Source organism: Mercenaria mercenaria, chromosome 8 (assembly GCF_021730395.1).
Source record: "Mercenaria mercenaria strain notata chromosome 8, MADL_Memer_1, whole genome shotgun sequence".
Lineage (NCBI taxonomy): Eukaryota > Metazoa > Mollusca > Bivalvia > Venerida > Veneridae > Mercenaria > Mercenaria mercenaria.
The window spans coordinates 59,587,501-59,615,308 of record NC_069368.1 but is presented as its reverse complement, the minus strand read 5'-3'; the positions used below and the strand labels follow the sequence as shown (position 1 = coordinate 59,615,308).

The following is a 27,808-nucleotide window of genomic DNA, read 5'->3' as shown; positions in this document are numbered from 1 at the left end:
ATCTGGCTCCAACAAGAATTTCTTTTGTATTAACAATAGCTGAGTAAGAGTTTTAGATGGCAAGAACTTTGTGTTAGGATATAACCGAGATTTTGTTCTGAAAATAAAAAAAAATCTCCTTGGAATGAACAAAAAGTCATTTCTATAGAAGAATAGTCCGTCAATACAAGGATCACATTTTGAATGATTAGATTGAATTTGCAACTATCAACGCCAGTATTTCAGGCATTTTTATATGGCATGTCAAATATTCTTCATTTACAAAGATCGGTCCGCGATAGTTTTAATCAAATATGTGTTGCAGGTATTATCCTTAGTAAAAACTATGTTATTATCATTCTTTATTTTGTTATTGTTAAATTGGTATGGAGGAAATTTGCACAATCGTGGTGACAATATCACCCAGTTTCGACAGGTTTCAAACGTGTTTCTAATGATAAGGTGAACATTTTGATGTCATGTATTTAGTATCTCTTTTAGCCCCTCTTTTGTTGTTGATGATAATCATTCGCATGTTAATGATGCCGATAATAATAACGACGAGATAAACAACAATAAAAAATAACCTACTATACTGACACTGGTTATTTTGATATTGAAGATGATGATTAAAAGGAAGACGTTGACGATGTTGATGACGATGATGATATTTTATGACCGTTTATTGTTTAGATATTTAGTTTACCTCATAAGGATGAAAAGCTCTTGTCACATTTAAACAGCGACTGAAACATGAATATCATAATTATGTGCATTCGAGTGTAAGAACGAATAATATCTAGGAAAATGTTATAAAAGCCTCTATTATTCTAATTTCTACAGAAAAGTCCGCCTACTTCTTGAAGACACTGAGAATCGTAAATAAGTTATGTTGTTTATCGGAGATACTGACAGACTTGTAGCGAAAACTGTCAATTAAGCAGAATTGCAAACACAATATTTATGAAAGACCCAGACACTTGTGTACTAATGAAATGAAAAAACAATAGCCGTATGGTGTGATAAATGTATTTATTCTAGAACAAATATAATTAATGTGGTTAGCAATGAATTTCTGACTTTGGTAATATTACGCATTATGATGGAAAATGCATAAATGTTCCGTATATCATATAAGGACTGAATATAAATGGAGTTAGTATGACAGAGAGTTTAACCTTCTAGGTAAGATTCCCTTAGACGGTTCAATACAGTGAAGGAATATTTTTTTTAATCAACCAATAAAGTTATGAGTTTTTAAACATTCTGCAACTTAGGTATTTAGAATATGAACAATCCGAAGGGTTTAATGTGACGTCCTCAACATTAAAATGATCACCCAAAATTATGATCTGTCATTTCCTGAAATTTCGAACATGTTTTTTCACTTATAATCATGCTTAAAAGTAAAGGAGTGCAAGAACGTGTTTCGAAGTATTTGAGCCGCACCATGAGAAAACCAATATAGTGCGTTTGCGACCAGCATGGATCCAGACCAACCTGCGCATCCGCGCAGTCTGGTCAGGATTCATGCTGGTCACTTTCAAAGCCTATTGCAATTAGAGAAACCGTTAGCGAACAGCATGGATCTGACCAGACTGCGCGGATGCGCAGGCTGGTCTGGATCCATGCTGGTCGCAAAAGCACTATGTTGGTTTTCTCATGTTGCGGCTCATTTATGGATGTAATTAGATGTTACATATCCTTTAAAGTCTCCAACAGTGGATAAATATTGTAGCCTGGACCCCAGGTGCTGCTGTTTAAAATTTCATTATCTTTGAAATGTCAAGTATGTTATTTATTGTGAAACTATTGTATACAATTTTATGATTATTTTGTAATTTACAGCAGAAAACTGTTGCCTTTAAATAAATATAATTTATTATCTTCAGATACTTATTTTGAAATAACAAACAACTTCTTATCAAAGTTAATGTCATCTAGCTGTACATGTTGCTTGTCACTTAAGTTCAAACTATAACATATATAAGAAGCGCAGCAAATCTATTCAAACATTAAAAAGAAAAAAAGAAGTTATATCAGTAATTAAAATGATCATCTAAAATTATCAAATAACGCTGAAAAGTAAATTTGGTATATATCTGAACATTATAACTACAAGAGCGATTCTTTAATTAAGATCATAACGTGTGTCACAATCTTTGTGTGTTGTGTGTGGGGTGGGGGGGGTGCATTAACGTCACACTGACACAATTATATCTCATATGACGACTTTCCAGCTTTTGATGGTGGAGAAAGACCCAAGTTGCCCCTCCGTGCATTATTTCATGCCGGGCGGGGTAAAACCATCGACTTCCTTAAGAAACCAGCTAGACACGGCTTCCTCACATGGGGAATTCAACGTCTGGAGCAAAGCTCGAACCAACATCGACGAATGGTCAAGTGATTCAAAGTCGGCGACCTTAACCACTCGGTCACGGAGGCCCGTGTATACAATTCATACATGCGTTAGTGAATGAAGGAAAACTTTATTCCAGACAGGTATGTATTTGTAAAAAAGCAAGAAAAATGATCCATTAGGAATAGCCATATTCGCAGAATTCAGCCTCCCAAAATAGAACAACATATTCCCGTTTGCAAGCATGCGCAAAGACATGCATAAACACAGACACAGGTAACAAGGACAAAGCAAATACATTGAGAATCAGAGTTGGGCACCGCCTCGTATAACGGTCAGTGGCAAACTCGCCACTGAGGAGCTCAAACGGGTTAACACTAAATCTCATTTTTATCCCCCAGAGTTACAAGAAGTCTTTTTAGCGTAATTACATCAGTCTACACCATTCCTTGACTAATCACATGTTAAACTGAAAGACAGCTGAGGTTAAGGAGACAGTCAATAACCGACGCAATCAAAGTAGAGTATCTTAGTGCAAAACTGGAATAAAAATCTTCTTATAAATCCGGCATACCATACACGACGATAGAACAATTTGGCACTTTCTATCAGTTAAGGTATTTTTAAAGTAGCTCTCCTATTCTGGTTTGCTACTGCAAAGTGTGAAATTATACTCATTAATTTACAAGGCCTTCTTATAACTGAGAAAGTGTTATATATTGTTCTGATCTGGACGTTCCAAGGTATTACCTTTATATAAAGACGTTGCAGCTATCTGAAGTTATAAGAATTTTTCGTTTCTCTTCTATTTTCGTCAGTGAAACATTACTTGCGAATTTCATGCCTTATGTTGGCATTGTATTCATTTTTATTCTCAAACTAAATAAAAGAACACTATATAAATGCCGATGGAATGATCACAATGGGAGTTTCTTAAGACATTTTGAATTCTCATCAGTGTGTAAGTATTGATTGCTGGCTAGAACTGATGGTTAACTTCCTCTAATGCCTCATTGATATTTAAGTTTGTTTTCATATCGTTTTTACAGGATAATAATCGAATTCAGTATATGGGCTCTTCCATGAGGAAACCTGTATTAGTGACAAAAAATAAAAATTGAGACAAGAAAATATTCATGAAGAACAAGGTTTTACCTTTTGGAACGGCTTTACTGCAAATTAACTTAACCGTATATATTTGGTCTCACCGCGGGCCTTTTATCTACACACATCTATATATATATTTTCATGATACATGATTGATACATGGGTGTTTTGGAATTTCCGTTGCCATGACAACACAAATAACATTTATTTGTTAAATATGGTAGAATTTGATTTTCCTTAGATAACTGTACCGCAAAATACTCGGTTCTAGTTTCTGCGTGAACATAAGAAAAACAATGACTTTTCCAGTATTTTAAACTACTAATTGTGCAATAGTTATATCATGTCACTAATACAGGTTTTCTCAAGGAACGGCCCATATATAAAATATTACATCTTCTAATATGTTTTATGCTGCTTAGGCGAGGCTTCTTTAATGATCTTTCTTGGGTCAAAATGCAATTAAAATTTTATATCTGATACATGAATATGCAATAACTTATATAAATCCAGAGGGTACAACCGACAAAAAGACAAGAAGACTTTAGAAAACGTCTCGTCAAAATGGGACATCATTAGATTAAAAAGGTTATTGTCAAAGGTAAAATATTTTCGTGGTTTAATTTTTCAAATCTGTCTATTACTTTAGCACATCGCTAAAATTATTCATAGGAGTACAGTATATTAAATCTGAAAAACAAAACCCCGATAAAAATAGCATGTTGATGCGTACGTACGTGGTTATAACGATGATTAAGTTTTAACACTATAATTTGAAAAGGAAACTGGTACTTTCGTTTAAATTACTGAGCAGGCTAAAATTCAACTGGCAATTAACAAAGAACCGTCTGCATTGTGTGAAAGAAATTTCATGTGCATTAAGATATATTTTTATTTTATTAACTACACCAGCATTAAAAAAAAACTTTGAATAAGGCATAAAGTTTTGATTCGTTTTGAATGTTAGAAATATCTTGAGTGATAAACCGATCGTCTGAAAAAAAACTCCAGATTTTCGAGATATGAAAATTATTAATTTCATCCGAGTTGGGAAAACAAGTCAGTCGGTACAGGTAATTTATTTCATAATTAATTTATCATGAAAAACGATTCTGTGCAATTTATTAAAACATGGTCTTAATGATTGCCAAAATGGATTTTATGAGATTGTGTATTCGGCAATGGTAATATAGTATTGGCAATGGTAATATGGTAATATAGTATTACAATAATCTGTTCTAAAAACCGAATGATTATGACGTAAGATTAATTTCAAGCGAGTGCAATCAAAATGTGAATGTCCAGTGTTCAAATGACGCCAAGTGAACTCTTCCAAATGTCCAGTATTCAAATGACGCCAAGTGGACTCTTCCAAATGTCCAGTATTCAAATGAAGCCAAGTGAACTCTTCCAAATGTCCAGTGTCCAAACGAAGCCAAGTGAACTCTTTCAAATGTCCAGTGTTCAAATGACGCCAAGTGAACTCTTTCAAATGTCCAGTGTTCAAATGACGCCAAGTGAACTCTTTCAAATGTCCAGTGTTCAAATGACGCCAAGTGAACTCTAATGACTTAAGGTATTGGATCCGTAATAGAGTACCTCCTTTTTGAAGAATATTCAAGTCTTTCCATAAACCTACTTTGACTGCAATTTTCAGGGGTGCATAGGTTAAAGCCCCACTGGGACCCAAATTTTTTTTTCCATATTTTCCTTTTTTTCTAGTAAGTTTTTACTTCTTTCAAGATTTATTATGGATGTTTTGTACAAAATTTGAACATTTTCATTTTATAGGCGATTTCTTGCTGTTCAAAGTGAATTTACCTCTGAATCAGGAGGGGTACAGTTAGACATCTTTAAAAATACTGAGTTACATACGGTAAAAGTTCTCTAGTACCTTGCCTTCATTCTTTAGCTTACATATTGTGGAAGAAATGCAAGTAGGTTTTACTTATAACCCAAGGTTATTTTTGAAAGAAGTGAGCAAAATTCAAAACAGACCTACAGGATCCGACTTTAATTTTTCAATGTTGGAGTTAGAATTCTGTGTCATTAAATTTGTTTACTTGAGGCAACTAAGAAAAAAAATGATATTTACAGTTTTATTTTGTGTTTTATAATTGTTTAACAATAGTTTGAGGTTTCTTTCATCAAAATTAATGCGGTAATGAATTCTCTGCAAACATTTTAGATAGTGGCCATCACATTGAAATTTGTCTCTATTTGAGCTTGAGGAAATTCCATAAATTATACAAAATTTACAAAAAACGGCACGGTAAAAGTTGTTTAAAATTTGCAACATGGTCAACTTTAAGAATATACCAAGCAAATGCCATTTTTAAAACATTACTATTAGGGGTCCAAGGATGTCACGAAGCACAGAGAAAAGTTTACGAATACCGGATATAATAACGAAAGCGATTCCCATAAAGAAGACTTACGCTCATTTTCCTGACAAGAAAATTGTTTATAGAAATTTAATGACAGACTGCGTGATATCGAAAATGACAATTCAGAAGAGCTTTCCAGCTCATTATACATGTATTATGGTAAAACAGATCCAGTCTATGGATAATTGCGGCCTTGATTACAACAAGACGCCAACTTTGGATTCCTTCAGGCTTAATTATGCCGAGCTGAAAAATCACTTTGAATAGATATCTGCTTTATGTAGGGTGTGGGCGTCTGTTTTAATTTTCAAATGAGTTCCTTTCGGAGCATACTGTCAATATATGTTTCTTTTACCAGACTAGATCTAGTAAGTCATTGCTGGTATCCGAGGAGTGTTTCATAAGCCAGGGACCTCAATGACTGAGTGGTTAAGGTCGATGGCTTTGATACACTTACCCCGCATCGACATGGGTTCGAAACCTTGCTTGGAGTGTACAATTCTTCATGTGAGGAAGCCCTCCAGGCTGCTTACAAATGGCCGGTGGTTCTACCCAGGTGCCCGTCCATGCCTGAAGGGAAACTGGGTAGAACCACAACTGGGATCTTTTTCCCCCCTCACTATCAATAGATGGATGGCCTGAACTGTGCCGGAGTGGGATAGTCAATATAGGCATATGAGTAGTCTAGAATATCAAACTGCAAGATATAAGCATTGTTTTTAGTTACTGCATGTCAAATAAAAACACGATGTAACCTGATTACAAATTCACCTTCTACGATACATGACAATACATATACATGCAATAAAATTACAAACTATAAAAACCTTGTAAAAGAGATATGAGGAATTGTTAAGTGAAGCCGTTAACGACAAACGATTGAAACCTTAAATATCAGAATAAATTAAAAGTGTGCTGAGAAATGTATGCTATGCAAAATGCATGCAAACTATATCCGACTTTGCGTGAAAAGATCACAAGTCATTGTTCTTTTTTAACTGAACGCGCAGATGTTTAATCTCATGTTTAATATATGAACTTTCAATTAGAGATTAGCATTTTAAATATGAATGTATGTGATCAATAAACATCTACAATTCCATTAGATTTGTTAAATGTTTTTGTTGGGTTTAATGTCGCACCGACACAATTACAGGTCATACGGAAACTTTCCAGCTTTGATGTTGGAGGAAGACACCAGGTGCAACTCCGTACATTTTTTCACCGCGGATGGACACCTAGGTAGAACCACCGACCTTCCGTAAACCAGATTGATGGCTTCTTTACATGAAGAATTCAACGCCCCGTGTGAGGTTTGAACCCAAATCGACGAGGGGCAAGTGATTCGAAGTCAGCAACCTTAACCAATAGGCCAGGGACGCCACACAGTTCCATTAGAAGTAATGATACGCGATTAAGTTGGCCTCATTTCATAGCGTGATTATACATAATGTACTAATTGTGAATGTTTTTGCCTCATGTATTTGTAAATATGCAAACTGAGAGTATCTTAAATAAACTTTGAAACTCTGAAGTACGAACAAGTACCTGTTTTAGTTAAATGATTGTAATTATTAATTTAAAACTTATATTTTCATTTGCAAAATATACATAAACCATAACGAGAATGATAAGATCAATAAATTCATCTGTGTGACTTACTACTTACCAATTTGGACCATTTTGAAATTTGAAAGCGTTGTAACATCACATACCATTCAATTCGATTAATCACAAAGTTACTGTCACATTATTTATGCAAAAAAAAAAACTATTACACGATCTGTCCTTACAACTAATTAACCGACGTAATGCATTTCATATACAGCAATTAATCCAACATATATTCTAAGACAATAAAAAATGCTGTCAGTTACGTGGCACATTTAAACTCCAAAAACTAGAGAGAACTTTTCAACTACAGCCGCGTTAAAAGTTAGGAAAACAAAACAAAAAATGCAATAGAAAGAATGTCCGATACAATAAAAGCAAGTTGCTGAGGGCGCAACGGCAACAAGTGATCATAGAGAGGAAACAGCCAATCATAATGCAGAACTTAATCAAATCAACCAATCAAAATGCACAGCTCAATCAATAAGTTGCTAAGAGTTCATACGTTCATACGTACCATGTTATACATATATAATACTGATGTAAAGTCGATAACATAAAGTAATTAATTTTGGATCCACGGAGCAGAAAAACATCATCAGTTTGCTGTTTTAGACTATTATTTATTGATTACCGCTTCGTTCAGTAAAAGTTATCTGAGGCTATTTCCTCACATGTGTGTCCTTTGATCTATAACTGATTGGCCGCTACTGAATAATAACCTAGATTTTTTTTAAAGAAATTAACATTCACATAATATGTACACAATATTTGCTACATCTTAAAGTTTAACAGGAGTATTTTGACCCTACGTCGCTAGCCTGTAACAACAAAAGTCCATGATGATATAGAAGAAAGAAATTGACCCGAGGACACGTTTGAACGAATGAAATTGAAATTTTGTAATGTTCAAACATCGAGATAAAATAAATTAAGGGAAGTTCTCGCAAACTGAAACATTTGTATAGACACAAAGACTTTAAATTCACCCTCCTTACAACAATAGACATACCTGGTATATATCAATGATCAAAGACAATGACATGGCAAGACAGTGGTGAGACAGATTATAGAAGGAAGAACGGATATTTAACACCAATACACTCCAATAACACGTTGGGAATTGAAACATCTCATCTGCAAAATACTGTTGAAATACGGCGTTAAACCCAAAATAAACAAAATATCATCTGCAAAATGCATAACATTAAAAGAAAGCAGCGGTTTGAACAATCAATGGTGAAACATTTCAGTGAATTCAGGTTTCGATAACAAACTTATGTTAAAAAAAAAGAGTGTTAAGAAGAAAATGATATATTATATGGGAAAATTAGGCCCATCGATTTTTCACACGAGTGAAAATATTTTATAATAGCGCAAAGAAGGAGCCCTTTACTTTATTTAAATTCATGGAAAAAGTATTATAGGTATTTTAGCTTTGCAAACGATGTGTTAATATTCAATGCATTGTCTTTCTTATGAATATTTTATTTTAAAAATGAATTTAAAAGAAAATGGTCTTTTTTGCGTATACTTTATGTCTGTCTATCTACAATTAGAAATATAGTAAAATATGGATAATTTGCTGAAATTTCTTCTGTTTAACAAAGAATAAATAGATTCTTATGTGTGCTTAGAGACATTTGCAAACGACTTAGTAATTTGTATTCATTTAGCTATTGTTTCATACTAATTTTAGTTTTCTAGGTGAAGAAGAAAATGGTCTTTTTTAAGCATTTTGCAGATGAGTATAGGTTTTTTTTCCTTATCGGAAAGACTCGAACATTCTCGTATGTTTCCGTCAATTCTTACGGAATTTAAGCTCCTCAACGGTAAAGACTGATATCTTCTCACCCGCTAAACAGCACACATGTACAGATTTATAAATTAGTGGACGCTCCATAATATGATTTGTTTACAGCCAATAGTCAATTTTAAACAGCTTGAGGATCGAAGTTCAAACTTTAAAAAAGAAACGTTGAAATTTTAGGCGGCATGATTTTGGGCAAGTTAGAAGTAGAAAATCAAAATTCAAATTTTTAAAGGATGATGTTGAATTTCGCTTACATTGAATTTCGCACAGACTCGGAAATCGAAATTAAAATAAAAAGAATTCGTCGAATTTCGAGGCAGAATTGAAATTATATAGATCCAGCAGGATGACCAAAATTCAAATATATTGAGAGGAGCGGTCGTCCAGTGAATAATGTGTCGGCCGCTCAACCCAGGGGTCGTGGGTTCGAGCATCCAAGAAAGGGGTTACGACCATGACTTCTCATATGACACCAGTACTGGGTTTTCCCGGAAGCTGGCTGTTTAAAAGATAGTTTCACATTCAATACCAGTTTTAAATTCGATTGCTTTGAAAATTCGAGCATGCTTGAAATATAATACCGAGAATAATCTATTATGATTTTTAACAAGGAGCCGTGTTCAAAAACGCTTGATGCCCCCGGTGGCATCCTTGTCGATACAAAGCAACCTAAGTCCAAAACGAGGTCAAGTTCAAGGTCAAGGTCAAACTGAGGTCAGGTGATGTCTGAAGATGAGGAATGATCACAGGTTACATCTGCATTAGTATCAAGTCATTCTCGTAAGGGGTATTGATGCCAGACGAAACGGTCCCATTTGGTTAACCTTGTACGGATGGACGGACGGACGAACGAACGGACGGACAGGACAATCACTATATGCCTCCCGCATCAGTAGATGCCGGGGGCATAAAAACTTGATTTCGATATATCCGATCTTGCACGATTTTTAATCTTTTAATCTTGAGCAGATCGCAGTTTCAGTATTATACTGAAATTCAGCTTTTCAAAATTTGAAGTACGATTTTCGAGATGGCTCGACATATGACTTTTTCTTTTCAATATCAATCTTGGAACAGGCTGTTCATTCAATACGAGATCGAAATTTGGCTTTTGGAATATTATAAATTTCGATCATTGAGCTGGCCCGAAATTAAAAGCTATTTTGCAATTTGACGTTTTTCGATCTTCAGGTGTAGCTTAGGATCAAAATTCGATAAGATATGAAGTTGAATTTCGGTCTTCGAGCTGGCATAAAATTCTAAGCTAGTTGGACCCCGCTCACGGCATAATAATAAATGTGCAGTTATTTGATTACATAAAAAACTACTTAAAATCTTTATATCATGATCATGAACATTAAAGAAAGTATTATAAAAGCGAGTTTCAATCTGATTGTAAGAAAGATAGAAATTACTTTTGGAAAGTCATTTTTTGGTTTTATAATAATGTGTTTGTTGAGAATACCGTTATAAATGGTATTCTGATTAAACCACCAACAGCCATTTAGGTTTCTATTTTCTAATCTATCTTTGCAATCACTGTAAATTAGTCTTTAACAATATCCCTAAATCCATATGATCAAAAGTATCAATGTAACGGTACATTGGCGAAGAAGGGTTAGACATCGGCCTGAAATACGGAGTAGGCCGAAAACTAGCGAACAATCTCGACAGCAGATTTACCTGGCCAAACGTATTATCGGCTTTTGTAGTGATTTTCACGATGGGTCTAATTTTCCCATATGTCTCTATATATAGTTTTAAAATTGTTCCTAGCTTTTGAATTCATTGATTTCCGATCTATCTTGGCTGTGCTACCAAAATAGTCAAAGGTAGGTAATAATAATATTCCAAATTTGCTCTTCTAACCTATAGAAATGAATGTAAGTGATCTAGTGGTAAACTTTTGAACAAATCAAAGTCTAATTATTGCCTTCAATTCTCAAAGATGTCTTTTTGTGTAAGATAAGAAATTTACAAAATTTTAACATTCTAAGCAGTATGTCCAGAAGGAGTATCTACTTTTATATACCATGTGTATATGTTATCAACAAAAATGCCAGAATTGGTCTGTGAAAACATCGTAAGTTTGGTTAACTGTATTAAAAGATTGAGTTAAAATTAGCGACCAGTTGTCGAATATTCCGCATTGATGTTCCTATTCAACACAATAATATAAAAGACCTAATGACATTAAGACATGGCTGCCGTTTATTGATTAAGGCACGGTTCCTTTTAAACAACAATTTCTATTTGTATAACAAGAAAAAAACTGTTATAATTCATATCATGTCGTGCAGTTTGCATCTGTAAAGTTCATGTTGTAAATATTTAAACGTGCTTAACCATATACTGCATTGATTGTACATAATGTAAAGCCTATTATGTCACAATTTATGTCACGGAAATAAACAAGATTATCATAATAATGAGCCGCGCCATGAGAAAACCAACATAGTGGGTTTGCGACCAGCATGGATCCAGACCAGCCTGCGCATCCGCGCAGTCTGGTCATGATCCATGCTGTTCGCTTTCAAAGCCTATTGCAATTAGAGAAAATGTTAGCGAACAGCATGGATCCTGACCAGACTGCGCGGATGCGCAGGCTGGTCTGGATCCATGTTGGTCGCAAACCCACTATGTTGGTTTTCTCATGACGCGGCTCACATGTATTCAGGATATAAGTATGAATCATCGGCGATTATTGTTGTTCTCTATTCATGACCTATACTAGGCTTAAAGTGCATAGACCATTTTAATTCGTTTGTACTTAGTAATACACATAATAATGCTAGTTATATCATATGCAAATAAGATACGCATAATAAGGACATTCGCATTTGCATATTTATAAACAAATATCAGATAGAACAATAATTATACCTTCCAGTACTCAATCTGTGATCCATGATACAGCTATGGAAACGCATGTGAAACATGCACACATTGAATAACAAATTGAAATCCTTCCTGTTGTGTATTTGATCGATTACAGTGTCACTTTGGTGTTTTATCACCGCATCTGGCACCGATCACTTAGTCCAACTCATCACGACAACTGACACACATGGTATATTAATCAGTGAAATGTCTAAGAAATTACAACACAACTTTTCATATCGGACATATTATTCAGTTTGCAATTGAAAAATCCTATCTTACACTACACAGCTTTAGGATCGTGAAATATTGGGTTTCACAAGTTTTCCTTTTGCAGACAATTTTATTGATCTATCTGATAAAGCATATCTCTAGAGCGTTCAGCCATCGATTCGACAATCATAATAAATGCGGGGCGTAATAAAACTTCATTTAGACTAACATATTATATTAAGTCAGTTAGTGAAGCGTTATATGATATATTTGATAAAGAAGCATATATGATACAATAATTGCATTATAATTCTGTTGCGTAAGAGGTCCATGTTTATAACAAATTTGACATAAAGTGGCGTACTCAAGTTACATATTGTTAAAAATATGTAATACACCTGTAACAAATTTGATGTTGTTGTTTGATAAATATGTATATATTTTCTGTATAGGCCCAACGTTATACGTTTATTTTTTTTTTGTTGTTGAAATATTTTAAAAACGGTGTACTTTCGAAGCTTTTATCATAGTAATGGGTTAATCAAACATATAATAAAGTACCCGCAGATAATATAAAGAGGAATTAAAACAATTGAAAAAAAAAAACACATTTAGATTCATGCATGTATACACATATACCAAGATACCTAACCACGCCCATTTTCCTCATGCACTTTTTATTAACACGCCCTTTAAATATGAAGCCAATACATGACATCTTCTCACCTCTGAAGTAAATCGATGGTCTGGCCACATCCCTGTCCAAATCTGTGTCATTGTTGGTCTTCAACCTAGGTCCAATAGGTAAGTCAAGTTTTTCTCCAGCCCCGAAAATATAGTAGCCTATCCCCAGCTTAATAATCTCTCCAGGTTTCCCAATTTGCTGGAACAGGTCACCATTATCGCATATTTGACTTTTCCGCTTTAAGTCACTAATCATGCGCTGAAGTGTATTCTCACTGTCAATGAAATCAATTGAATTTTCATTATTACTTTTGTCACTAGTAACTCCTGATAGTTCAGGTGGCAGTAACCTTTCCAATAATGCCTTCCTCAGCTTGCATATGAATTCAAGAAGTTTCTCTCTACCTGGAATCACCTTTAGCACAGGCTGATCCTTGATAAATGGAGCATAATAAGAGATGGTTCTACTCGGTCGATCTTGTAGAGCTTTTACTGCATTTTCTCGCAGTTTATTGGCCGGAAGACCGTTTTTCTCATTGATTTTAGGTCGAAATTGCTCCTTGTTTTCCTCGACAAAATAAATGTTGTCGTCGTTTTGAACATTTATCATAGTTTCTTTAGTTTTGTGGGTTTCCTTATTCTCCATGGAACCCTCACATTTACTCTCCGGAATTCTACTTTCTATTTTACGAACAAAGTCTGAGTCCTGTTCCCTAGAAGAATCAACATCTTCCACGCTTTCGTATTCACTGTCTATATTCTCGGAGTCCAATTCCAGATTACAACCAATGTCTGATTCAAACGTTTCCATGTTTTTACGATCTAAACTATTTTCACATATTTCGGAAACCGAGCTGACACTGCTGTGATTTACATGATGCTGCATCGATTCTGTTAGGTTAGGATTGTCAGTTTCAGTACCAGAAAGTTCATCAGAAAATGACGTCTCTAGTGCGGATCCCACAGTTTTACTCCAAAATTCTTCGTCCAGTGCACTTTCAAAATCGCTTTCTTCAAAGTCGGTGTAACAGGTAGACGGCGAATCTGAGAACAATGACATATCAATAATATCCGCGTCGACGATATCTGGAGCAGAGGTTTCTCTTGAAGATGAGGTTCTCTTTTGTCCTCTCTCACTTAAGAAATATACGTCAGAGCACTTGCTGTTACATTCAGTCGGCTCAAAACGACTCCCCTCTTCCGATCTTTCAGGATTAAATATGGGCGATTTAAAGATATCTTTGCTTTTTAAATCCAAAATAGAAATTTCCTCGCCAATTTCATTTTTACCACTCAAGTTATTTTGTACAGTTTCATACTGTTTATCCGTATCATGATCTTGTAAACTTAATTGTTCTGATCTGCTTTCAACAAATTTTTCCTCGTCCTCACTGCTATCGGTAGCTGATTTAGAATGTTCACCATCAGATACACTTTCATATTCTTCAATAACGTAAGTATCAATTGTCTGGAACTTACAATTTAAACTATTAACAGTCTCGCTGTAATCAAGAATTTCGATGATTTCATTATCTTCCGCAGTTAAAGAGCTACTGCAAGTAGACAAAACTTCAACTATCTGCAAACTTTCGTCCTTTCCATCTGTATCTGATGTGTTACCTTCGTCATTGACGTTAATATAAAACATTTCACCAGAGCATTGTTTTATCTCACTTTGTATACAATCGGTGCCCTCCGTTGCGTTTAAGTTTTGTATTTCTTCAATTCGTTTGGTGTTATCATGTGTCTGGTCGTTTTGAATGATGAAAATATTACCATCTTCACCAATATTTGTGTTAAGAGTCACCTCTGTAATGTTATCGCTGTCTACTGCCTTTATATCCATGCTTATTAAATTGTCGCTCACTTTTGGAAGAGTATTTGGACTAACGCTAGTGTCATTTACTTTGTCTTTAAGACATATACCAGTACTATTTCCTAAAAAGTTTTCAGTTATGTTGTCTTGAGTAATACTACATAACGACAAACGTTCGCTAGTACCCACAGCAGTTCCAGTTCCAGAATTTTCATCAAAAGTCTCTTGAACAGATGCAATCGGTTCTTTGCTCATACAAGTTTCTGAATTGTTATCGTCTTCATTTTCAGCAAACGTAATACCGCTAAAACTCGGCGGTACCTGGTCGAGCGGACTGTCATTATCCATTTTCGACTGAATTTCATAATTATCTGTCAACTGATCATTGAAATTGTCAATGTCTTCAGAACATTTCAATTCTGTTGCATTGTTCTGTTTAGCGTCATCACTTGGTAATTCATTTGGACTTTGTTTGTCTGAATTGGCTAAACCAGAAACATCTGCAGATCTGGATCTCATACCAGGGGAATAATAACCTTCATTTTCAAACTCATCCGTTTGAGTGCTGTCACTCTCTGGTTCCGGACAATCGCTATTATGTCCTGAATTTCTACTATTATCGTCACCGCCTTCGTTATCATAACCATTGTTGCTTGACCCACTATCACTATTATCTTCACCTCTGTCATCATCATTATTATGATCATTATCATCATTATTGTCACTATTTCCTTTACCAGAATTATTTCCGTTCTCCTCATCGTTATTATCATCATTCTCGCTATCATCACTATCACTGTTATCAGATTCTTGTTCATTCTCAGTAACATTTGTTGTTTTTTTCTTCCTTATTTTCCTTTTCCGTTTTGATGCATCTTGAAGTACTTCGTCGTCAAATAAAGCAGAATCACAAGACGGTTCCGTTTCCTCACAAATTGTGTCATTGCCCCCAGTGGAATGTTTAGTTCTTTTCAATGAATTAAAATTGAATTCAAGTAAACTTTTATGTTCACCTTTATCATTATCCTCGTCATCATCAGAAATGACGATTACTTCCATTGCTGTCTTTGAATCGTTATGGGGCACAACTGTAGCGTTAACAGATAAAATTGGAACAAGCTCGTTTTTGAAAGATTTTGCATAAGTAGATTTGTCATGTTTAACTTCTTGATCTAGCTCAATGTGGTTTTGACACATTTCTGCACCAGCATCAACACAGTCTGTTTCTTCTGCAATCCCATCTACATTACTTCCCTTTAATTGTTTTAGATATTCTAAAAAGTCCTCAGCTTCGTCGCCAGATGATGAAGATGTCTCTTTTACAATTGGGGTTTTATATATTGGGGATACAATTTCACTCCTATCAACAAGTTCTCTCTGTGGACTTGTTGTGTCGTACACGATCTTGACTTTTGTTTTTTCTCTTTTTTCGTTTGAATCTAGATCATCACCACATAAATGAGTTTGACTATTTGATTTTGGCCGGACAGCGGTATCTCCCTGTCTTTCACTGGGTGCAAGAAAGCGCTCATATTCCTCATATAAATTGTCTTTAATGCTAACATTATTCGCTTCCCTATCTTCCTTTGGTTGACTTGTGCTGTGATATTCTTTGGTATGTTCAGTGTTGGGAATGTTATTAATCTGAGGTATTCCTGCAACATTTGAAACTACTTGGTTCTGTGGAAGTGTTTGAAAATTAGCTCTAGAACACACATGCTCTACAGACTCACCAGCCGTGCTTTCTTTCTTAACATCCTTATTGCCTATATGACTTGGAGAATGAAGTGTGTCACTATTTCTGCTGTCAGTTTCTGTAACTATTCCATCTAAAGCTGATGAAAATTTGATGGTTACAGTAACATTTTCGGATGGACCACTGGAAGTAAACCCAAAATCTTCGTCGGTAAAATCATCTTCGCCGCTACCGGCTGTGTCGCACACGGTGACCAGAGGTCTCTCTTTACTGTTTTGATTTCTATCGTAACCATTCGGAAACAGAATTTCCTGATTATTGACTGGTTCGGCACGTGCGGTTGTTCCAATTTTTCCGTAATTTCGAGACTCCATTTTTATGTTCGATCATGTAATATCCATTTAAAATGATTATCCGGAATAAATAAATGGAGTATGTATAAAATAAAAAAGCAATTCTTTGAACTCCACCGTTAACACCCGCGAACTTGAAAAGAAATAAACGTTTACGAAAGATCTGTCGACTTAATTGACAAAATACATATGTTGGGCTAATTACTTTGATATGAATCACACAAAAAAGATGTTGACAATTTAATCGGTGACCATAGTAACACCAGGTGACTACATAGGGCGGGATATTTGGTCTGACACGAGAACAAATGAGTATGTTCGTTGTTACAGCGGTTGTCAGTTTTCCCGTAGGCATTTTTATGAATGCAAAGTTCGGATAATTAATTGGACACTTTTGTGCAAATGTGTGTTCGCATGCTTAGTTATAATAATAATTGCAGTAATAAAAATGATAGCTCTCGAAGCTATAATGATTGTAAATAATTATGAAAGCAATGATATTGTTGTTACTTTTTATTTTAATTATACAAAAAGAAGTAGTAACAATAATGCTAACAATAACTCTGACAAAAATGACGTTAATATTTCATGGAATTAAATACAACAGCGAACAGATTCTTTTATGCTGTTATAAAGATGCATTTCATTTTGAAGTTTCTCTAATATATAAATGGCGTCAGTATAAATTAACATAGATATAACATAGATAAAAAACGAGCTTAATATGTGACAGCAATAGAGGACTCCCTTACTCGATAAATACCAATACTCGTTCAGAGGTGTGGTAAAATTATTGCACGGATTTTGATCTTGTATGCATGACTGCTAAGAAAAATTTAAATTAAAAAAAAAAAAAAAAAAAAAAAAAAAAAAATATATATATATATATATATATATATATATATATATATATATATATATATATATATGAGCATTTATATATCGAACTATACAGGTGGTATTTACGCCGTTGCTGTGTTGTTTTGATTTATGCTACCCTTGAAAAAGGCTTTTTTAAAAAGCCGAAAGCGCTCGGGTTTATAATTAAACTTTTGACACTGTTTGAACATATATTTTTTCTCATACTCTCTCTCTCTCTCTCTCTCTCTCTCTCTCCCTCTCTCTCTCTCTCTCTCTCTCTCTCTCTCTCTCTATATATATATATATATATATTGAAATTGTTAAAAAAACTGTCAAATATATGTGTTTTTTTGTGCTCAGACTAAGTCTGTTCACGATAGGTTATTAAATATGCAACAACTCCCCTCCCCCCCCCCCCCCCCCCCCCCCCCCCCCCCCCAAATCCTCCACCGCTAGCACCGGCTGTAGCGGAATTCTATTATAGTGAAATATGAATGTACTCAGACTAAGTCTGTTCATAATAGGTTATAAAATGTGCAACACTCCCCTCCCCTCCCCCCCCCCCCCCCCCCCCAAATCCTCCACCGCTAGCACCGGCTGTAGCGGAATTCTATTATAGTGAAATATGAATGTACTCAGACTAAGTCTGTTCATAATAGGTTATAAAATGTGCAACACCCCTCACGTCATCCCCCACCCCAACCCCCAACCTCCACCGCTAGCACCAGCTGTATTCTACTATAGTAAAAAATGACTGTACTCAATGATCCCAAAGGACCAGGAAATATAACAACACGGAGTCGAAGTACTGGGAGACTACATAAAGCTGCCAAACGGTACTTCAAGACTGCCCAGGCTGTGACAGTTAACAAAATCTGTGAAAAGATTGTTTGGAAACATAGAATGCAACCAAGCAACTTAATAGCAAACTCAGATTGATAGTCTGTTCATGATCTCTTAATTACGGGAAAAGAATCTCCTTTTTTTCTGATAAATCTCTTTAAACGTAAACTTTGAGATTGTCATCAAAGCTACATTTACTGTTTTGTAAATACCAGTTGCAGTTTGATGTCGGATTCTCGTACACGTTTCAGACATTTGATTTTTATTTGCATCTTGAATAAAGAAAGAAGAAAATACATAAACCCTGTTACAGGTTATTAAACCAAACAATAAAGTTCCCCTTCCCATCCTATAAAGAAATTTTAAAATAATAAATCTAAAATTGAATTCTTAAATGTGAAAATAAATAGATTTTAATGGTAAAACAGCATTTACTGAGCTTGATCAAGTTTTTAGATACAAAGAAATGGCCCGCGCCATGAGAAAACCAATATAGTGCGTTTGCGACCAGCATGGATCCAGACTAGCCTGCGCCACCGCGCAATCTGGTCAGGATCCATGCTGTTCGCTTTCAAAGCCTATATTGCAATTAGAGAAACCGTTAGCGAATATCCTGGATCCTGACCAGACTGCGCGGATGCTGGTTCAAATGCAATATGTTGGTTTTCTCATGGCGCGGCTCAAATATTTGAAAAATATATCAGATGTATGTGATACAATGTATCAATGTTTCAAATTACTTGTCATATAAATCTGCAAACTCAGCACGGGCAAAACATGGACAGCTATTGATACATAAATCATATGAGCCGTGCCATGAGAAAACCAACATAGTGGCTTTGCGACCAGCATGGATCCAGACCAGCCTGCACTTCCGCGCAGTCTGGTCAAGATCCATGCTGTTCGCTAACAGGTTCTCCAATTCCAATAGGCTTTAAAAGCGAACAGCATGGATCCTGACCAGACTGCGCGGATGCGCAGGCTGGTCTGGATCCATGCTGGTCGCAAAGCCACTATGTTGGTTTTCCAATGACACGGCTCAATTATGACGAACTTAAGTTTAAGTCTTGTAACTATTAAAAAAAAGAAATTTTAAACATTCAGATATTACAAAGCGGGATTCGCAGAATCATTAATGAATATCATCAACAATGTTTATGCAATTCAAAATTGAGCCGCTCCATGAGAAAACCAACATTGTGCATTTGCGACCAGCATGGTTCCAGACCAGTCTGGTCAGGATCCAAGCTGTTCGCTTTGAAAGCCTATTGCAATTAGAGAAACCGTTAGCGAACAGCATGGATCCTGACCAGACTGCGCGGATCCATGCTGGTCACAAACGCACTATGTTGGTTTTCTCATGGTGCGGCTCATTAACTCTGTCTAGCCGAGTTTTTTTAATAGTTTAGTACCGTTTTTTATAGTTTAGTACAGGTAATTGTCTTTACTTTCCCAGGACAATAACTCCGCAATTCTATAATATCACGACAGTTTTGACTTTTTCATTATAGGACCATATTTTAAGCAAAGAGAGGAGCCTTAAACTGTCCATGGAAATCTTAGCGTGTTTCATCTCAATTTGTTCCATTCTTCCACATATTGAACAGTTAGAGGCGTTTTCTCCTTTACATAAACTACTTTGTTTTACTTTTTGAATTTGGAATGTTTTAAAATATGTACATTTGCATTGTACAAGGCAGAAATTAAAATATATGAGCCGCGCCATGAGAAAACCAACACAGTGCATTTGCGACCAGCATGGATCCAGACCAGCCCGCGCATCCGCATAGCCTGGTCAGGATCCATACTGTTCGGTAACGGTTTCTCTAATTGCGATAGACTTTGAAAGCGAACAGCATGGATCCTGACCAGACTGCGCGGATGCGCAGGCTGATCTGGATCCATGCTGGCCGCCAAGCCACTATGTTGATTTTCTCATGGTGCAGCTCATATGTCTGGTGCATTACAAGTGAAAAATCGAGTGTGAAACTACAGCTTACCTTGACAGGTGCTTGTTGGTTTGGTTCCATTCGATATCGTTGTCAGCGCAAAAACTGAAGGCATAACATTTGCTTTCCCATTGACTTCTTTTACCTCACAGAAAATCCCATTTCTAATTCCCCAGTCCATATTTATGTCAGCTATTTATACTTCCGTTTTTTTATGGTATGAAGTTCAACTTTGTTAATTTAAATTCAATTCACTTTGCAACTCGGTTCATGAAAATTTAACTATAGCAAATATGTTTAAAATCATCTTTTAAAATTTGATGAAAACTTTTAATAGCCTATGATTTTAAAAGAAAACGTATAACACTTCCCACACACGCACCCATCCTCGTATTACCTCAGTCGTAAACTAGGAAAGGTTTTAATTTTACATTTCAACATTGTAATACTTTTACCTCCTAAAGGAATGCATGCATGTAATAAGGGCTTTGCCCTCACTGTAATGCTCACCCACGCAGAAACTTTTCACGTAATCTGTTTAAAATATATCAATAGGACTTAAGACTAGATGTTAACATTAATGAGGTGACATGTGAACTGTTTATATGCACTTAATATTATGGGAAAAAAATATCAGGAATTCTTCCTTTATTTCGGTTATTACAATTCATTGTATTTTTATGGTATGGTCATTTTTATGAAACAAAAAACAACAGCAAAAAACAAAAAAAGAACACAATCTTATGCACATGTGTTTTGAATGCAAATGCGATAAATAGTTGACACATTTTAAATTAAACGTAATGTAATATGAATTTTAATCTTATCAGATATGTTATTTACAAAAATAAACCTCTTTACAGTCGAGTGACATATGAATTTAAGTGCAATCCAATAAGATACGGTGTGATAACTTGTTTTATATTATGTTAAGTATACTATACAACTATTTGATATAACCGTTCTTAAGCACAGGATTGGTACTTATGGTTAGAAGTTCAAACCGTAGTTAATTTTTGTTATTGAGTTAACATTGTATCATAATATTATAGATAATCCCATTCTGTATGAAAACGTACGTTAATAAAATATCTGGTCTGTTCTACAAATACCTTTTAGTAATGTAAGCCACTTCAAGTTTTTAGCGGTAAAAAGTCTGAAAATTTAAAGCAAACCACCCAAGCAGTGGACTGATTCGTGTCAGTTCAGTCTAATATAACAATATACCTGCAGGAAAGATTGCTTCCCCATTTTGAAACATTGAAATAACAACCGATGTAATGCAAAGAAAAAAAATAACCGTAAAATTCATTGAACCACTAAATAGAGAATACTAACTTACTGTCTTTCAGAAATTAAGTTTTTCCGGCAACAGTTTATCTGACCAAGGGTCTCCCGAGGAGGACACACTTTTCAGAGGCGATCCGGATAATCTTTAGTCAGAAAAACAATCATTTTATATTATATTTATCTTGCCTTTTCATAAACATGTTGTTTTTTTTAATCTACTTCAGCTTACATTTTACATTAAAATACTCTCACATACTTAGCAGCAAGATTTTCAATCAGGCAACCCCTATGTGGAACGGATCACAACAACGTATGTTACAGAATATTACTTAATATCTGGTATCTAAGATGTTATGGTCACAATATAGTGTCGTATTATAATTGTGCGCGCGATAGTATGAAGACAGTCTGGGTAAGTTCACATCGAAGCTCTAGGGAAGGGTAGACTGTTGTGTAAATGATAATTACTCCCACCAGTAAAGTATCCGACCAATCAAAAATTAGGCCCTGGGAATATGTAAAACTTTATTTTCCCTGCACATCTAGCGCTGTGATGAAAAGCAAGGAACCAGTAAATCGTACCTCGTAGTGGTGTTTGCAGAGTTCAGCTCTTCGATCAGGAAACTTACTTATACCGTTCAAATGGGTTATTGATTATAGAGTCGGTCTGTACTCTACCCTGGAGCTTCGATGTGAACTTAACACCTGCGACCACAATAATCGTTATGCTTCGAACAAAGGGTCGTTACAATTCCAGTGACATTTTGATGCATCGCGGGAAGAAAAGGTCGCACGTCGTATGTGTCAACCATACAAATTCAACATTATGCTGTACTGAATTCATTCTCACTCACTCTTCCTGGTCATCTTTCCTAAGTATACATGATGGCTACGGTATGAAAACTTTAAACCAATATAAATTATTTTGGTAGCATTAGAGGTCACAGCTAATGTAGTTGTAGGGTTATTTTTAAAGTGAACAAAAATATAATAGTGACACTCCGAGTATGTTAAGTTTTGTTCTTTGTTCGAGTCCCTAAAGCCGAGTGTCTACACATATCATATATGAATATGTATAAAGAGATACTCGAATAAAATACCTTTACCAGTAATGGTAAAGAGCTTTTAAAGTGCTGGAGAAGAGGACTGCTCAAATGTGTGTCATTGCAGAGGACTAAGACAAAACTATAATCCCGGTAACATTTCTATGCATGAACTGCCCATAAAAACAATTTGAAATATTACAGGACTTTGACATATGACATTTTACGCTGACCAGTAGTTCTAAATATCGTAGTCAGGGTTCTTATGCTCTGGAGGCGGATGGGTACTAGCATTGGTCATTGGCCTGTAATGGCACGCATAAGGCACATAAGATTGTCGTGACAAGAACAAGAAAATATGGCGTAAACAACAATATTTTATTTACTGAAGTGTGCAATTCCATATTTCAAAGATATGACATGAAATGAAAGACGAATGAATAATACAATGAATGAAATGGACTATTACATGTAAAGGAACGAAAAGGGCAATTTGAATTGTCGTAAAACAAGAAGAAAGATATGGTGTCAACTACAATATTCTCCATTTACTGAAGTAGGAAGAAAGATAGTTGCCGAAGTACGAAAAGGGCAATTTGAATTGTCGTAAGGCAGAAAGAAATATATGGCGTGAACTACAATATTGTCTAGTTACTGAAGTACGAAAAGGGCGATTTGAATTGTCGTAAGGCAGGAAGAAATATATGGCGTGAACTACAATATTCTCTAGTTACTGGAGTACGAAAAGGGCAATTTGAATTGTCGTAAGACAGGAAGAAATATATGGCGTGAACTACAATATTCTCTAGTTAATGGAGTACGAAAAGGGCATTGAATTGTCGTAAACAGAGAAGATATGGCGAGAACACATTATCTCTAGTATGAAGACGAAAAGGGCAATTTGAATTGTCGTAAGACAGGAAGAAAGATATGGCGAGAACTACATTATTCTCTAGTTACTGAAGTACGAAAAGGGCAATTTGAATTGTCGTAAGACAGGAAGAAAGATATGGCGTGAACTACAATATTCTCTAGTTACTGAAGTACGAAAAGGGCAATTTGAATTGTCGTAAGACAGGAAGAAAGATATGGCGTGAACTACATTATTCTCTAGTTACTGAAGTACGAAAATGGCAATTTAAATTGTCGTAAGACAAGGAGAAAGATCTGGCGTGAACTACAATATTCTCTAGTTACTGAAGTGTGCATGCGTGATATTCGGGAGTGCGGGAAAGTCAAACACGTTTGAGGCCCATCACCACGGTTAATCAGAATGAAAATGAAAATGACAGATGAATGCATTGTAAATGTATAGGGATATTGGAATTATGGTATCATAATGATAGGCAATTAACAAAGACAACAAAGAATTACACAACATAAAATAAACAACATACAGATACAAAAATAAAGTCAGTATCTGACCCTGCGACATAAAATACTCATATTTTCGCCAAAGAACGGTAAAGTCTCGAAGCTTGTGTTTCGATGCAGTTATACAAAGTGTTTGATGAAAATTATTTCAGGAAGTACGAGCGTGTTTTTTTTTCAGGATATCTAACATTTTAAAAATGTTTCTTTGAATATTTCCTCCTAACAAAATTCAGTTCGAAAATAAATGCTATATCATCAAGAAAGATTGGATTATAAAGTTCCATTTAACCAAACAAATTCTACTTGTTGCGAAAAATAGATACATGCTTACTTTTGACCGGCATCTGCCCTAATCTGATGTAAAACGCAACACTAGTGTAGGAGCCGATAATTTCAAATATTTTTTTATAATAAGTGGATCCGTTCTGGTTCTGATATTTTTCTGACTGATATATATATAATACGCTACAACTAAAATGAAAGTTTTCATCGTAGCAATTCATATTATCTAGCAAGTATAAATAGAAACAAAAAGAGCTAAAATATAAAATATCATCAGTTTTTATTTCTAAATATATCTATTAGAGGCACAGTGACCCTATCCTTTTTTTATTTCCATTTCGAAGCATTTTTGTGCGTCATTGAAACAGCAAAATTTCTTTAAAATATTTACAGATTTTTTTAGATTTGCACAGGCTTTATTCCATTGAAAAAAAAGGATGGATTAATTAAATCAATATGCGCAAAATGAAAGTGATGAAATAATACCGATATCACTATGTATTATAGTACCCTGTTATGCCAGAAATCCTAGTGACATTATGTTTTGTGTGTTTTCTCACATTACGGCTAAAGAAAGCAAGTTTAGATATCTTATGGACGAGAAAATTTAAACCACACTTATTTTGGTAGGACTCGCCATTATCTACAAATCCACATGACAATACATAAACATAAAATGATGTATTTTCGTCGTACCTTGGCATTAAACGTTCTTATCATATCATACCGTCGCGGAGAATGCCGGAAAAGTCTCCATTTCGGATATCTGAATAACATGCTGTAAATAAATGTGAACATTTGTTGAGTCAAATTCTTAAATTATGACGAGAACTGGTTTCTGAAAAATACAACAGATACAACAACACGTTGGCACACAGGTGACGTAGATGTTTTTTACACTAAAACATTGAAGTTTAGGTCACCTGTGTGTCACAGTGTACATGCGAATGTTCAGACACATATATTGTTTAAGCTGAGACTTTTAATGTAAAGGATGATTTCACAACACACAGGTTAACAATTGAAGCAAAAATTACTACACATGACATGTGGAGAAAAGATACATATATACACCAAAGTATGTTTTCTTTGTTGCGAACCTCTAAATATGTTTAGAAAACCCCTACTGTAAGTCTGTAGCGTTGAAAGATATTGAGAAAACCCCTACTGTAAGTCTGTAGCGTTGAAAGATATTGAGAAAACCCCTACTGTAAGTCTGTAGCGTTGAAACATATTGAAAATCTCTAACAATGACAAAATAAATGCAGAGGACAATATATTTACATAAACAAAACGAATATATGTTACAATACAAACGCATTATGGCATATAAAAAAGCTGTCGAATCTAATATATTGTATTATATTCACAAAACTTTAACCGTATGACGGGCACCTGTATACAAAACCGGACTAACATCTTTAGAAGCAACGGATTTTTAACAAAAGTAAGCTCTTTAATTTGAGGCCCTTTTCCATTTTGAATGGTTAGTCATAGTATCTATATAAACGTATACTTAAACGTCTTTAAAACTATTGTTCACTAATATAAATCAGACAGATTTGAAAAAAGCTTTGCGTTGATATCCATTCCTCTTGTATCGGTGTCGAACATTGTTTATAATCTAGATGTTTGTGTTTAGCGGCGAATGTAAAAGAATATTAAAATTTTCACGGAAACAAAGACTTTAAGTAGCCATGAATACATTTTTCAAAAACGAATGTCCGGCATTATGCGAAGTATAAACTGTAACACAAAATTGTATTGTTTGTCAGGAGCCGCAATTAACGGTATTTCAGTTCTGTAATGGCTGGAAGTTAACCTAACCAGTGATCCTGGATTCTATACCAGAAGTAACCTGTTTTCCGCAAGTAACTGCCAGCTACTCCACGTGGATCAAAGTTTGAGGATTGCAGACAACATCTCTTTTATCAAATCGTCACGGAGAACATACGCCTCGACCAGTTATCGAACTCACACCTCCGCGCCGATATGTCCGTAGATCTGCGCTGTTCCTATTGAGCTAAGCACAATGACTTCTGTGTAAAGCAAGGATATGAACAATGAATATGGAATGACATATTGACATGTTGCACAGCCATGTGCTGCAAATGCAAATCAGTGATTAGAAGATTTGGCATTGACTAAAATCATTATATGAGAAAGTTATCTATCCAGATATAAATGACAGCAATGGTGCAGGCCATGTCTATTTCAGGTAATGAAGCAATTTGCTTAACAAAGTTGGTATCTTCAAGACAAATGTGCACCTTATGTTGACCATTCCTGTCATAAGCAAAGTTCCCTTCGAATATGTATTTATTTTCAGATTTGGAGTAAAGTACTCTGTTTCTAGACAATAATGTGTATCCATCAAATTGAGGATCGAAACGTATCTGCTCACAGAACATCAGTTTAGTGACCAGCGTAAAACTACGAAATTCTTCTATTTGCGGATTAGCATTTTCGTCCATATAATAAACCAAAATCCAATCAGGAGTTGGTAATATTTCCTCGAGGCTAAGTAAACTACCAGGCGCATAGATTTTCTTACTGCGGTCAAACACGATTGTGTTATATTCAAGAAACTCCGAGCTTAGTTGTACACTAATATCATTTACTTTCAGAATCCACTTCATTTCAATTAAGCGCCTAACATTTCTAAAAACAAGCGTCTGGTTCTTGACCGGATCCGGAAGTGCCATTTTGATAATAAAGGAAGTGATATTTTTAAGACGACCTGATGACATCAGTCGAGTTTTTTCAAGGAGAATGAGCACATTCAACCATTGCCGTGGCCAGGGAGATATGAAATGCTCAAAAGAAATCTTTCCCTCCGACACAAGAGTCTCTAAGTCCAGTAAAAACCTATTTTCGATGGGGATGAGCCGTATGGTTACACCATATCCAATAACGTATGTAGCTGCCATTGGATGTTTGCATGCGCCATTGCCGTCTCTTATTTCTCCTGTAGAACATAGAATTTGACGGCAGTCTGGCGGCTTCTGAAATGTACGACAGTTACATTCAAATAAAGCTAAAAAAATATACGGCGCGTGCGCTTATTTTAAGGAAATGCCATGTAGTCGCATTATTTTTTTTAAAGAGAAAATATTTTATATACTGAAAATAATTTTAATTCCATTGATATGATCTGATAATGTATCTATCTTAAAAACATTTCCTAACACTACTAATATAATGTGTAGAGTTTTAAGTTTGGTCTAGCCTTAACATTACTGGGGAACAAGCAGAGTATGTAGGTTTA

At 35.2% G+C, this 27,808-nt stretch overlaps 1 protein-coding gene across 3 annotated transcripts in view; it reads right to left on the bottom strand.

The window, feature by feature from the left end:
* LOC123566274 (uncharacterized) overlaps positions 1–20,963 on the bottom strand; it is a 42,601-nt gene extending 21,638 nt beyond the window's left edge. Inside the window, exon 1 of one of the 3 annotated variants that reach the window (XM_045360219.2) lies at positions 20,603–20,963. In XM_045360219.2, the coding sequence (XP_045216154.2) occupies positions 20,603–20,732 (130 nt within the window). In that variant the 5' untranslated portion in view covers positions 20,733–20,963. Of the gene's footprint in view, positions 1–7,501; positions 7,782–12,139; positions 12,476–20,602 lie in introns of those variants that run through there. The other 2 variants (XM_053550065.1, XM_053550064.1) reach the window with 2 other exon arrangements.
* Between the last annotated feature and the right edge of the window lie 6,845 nt (positions 20,964–27,808).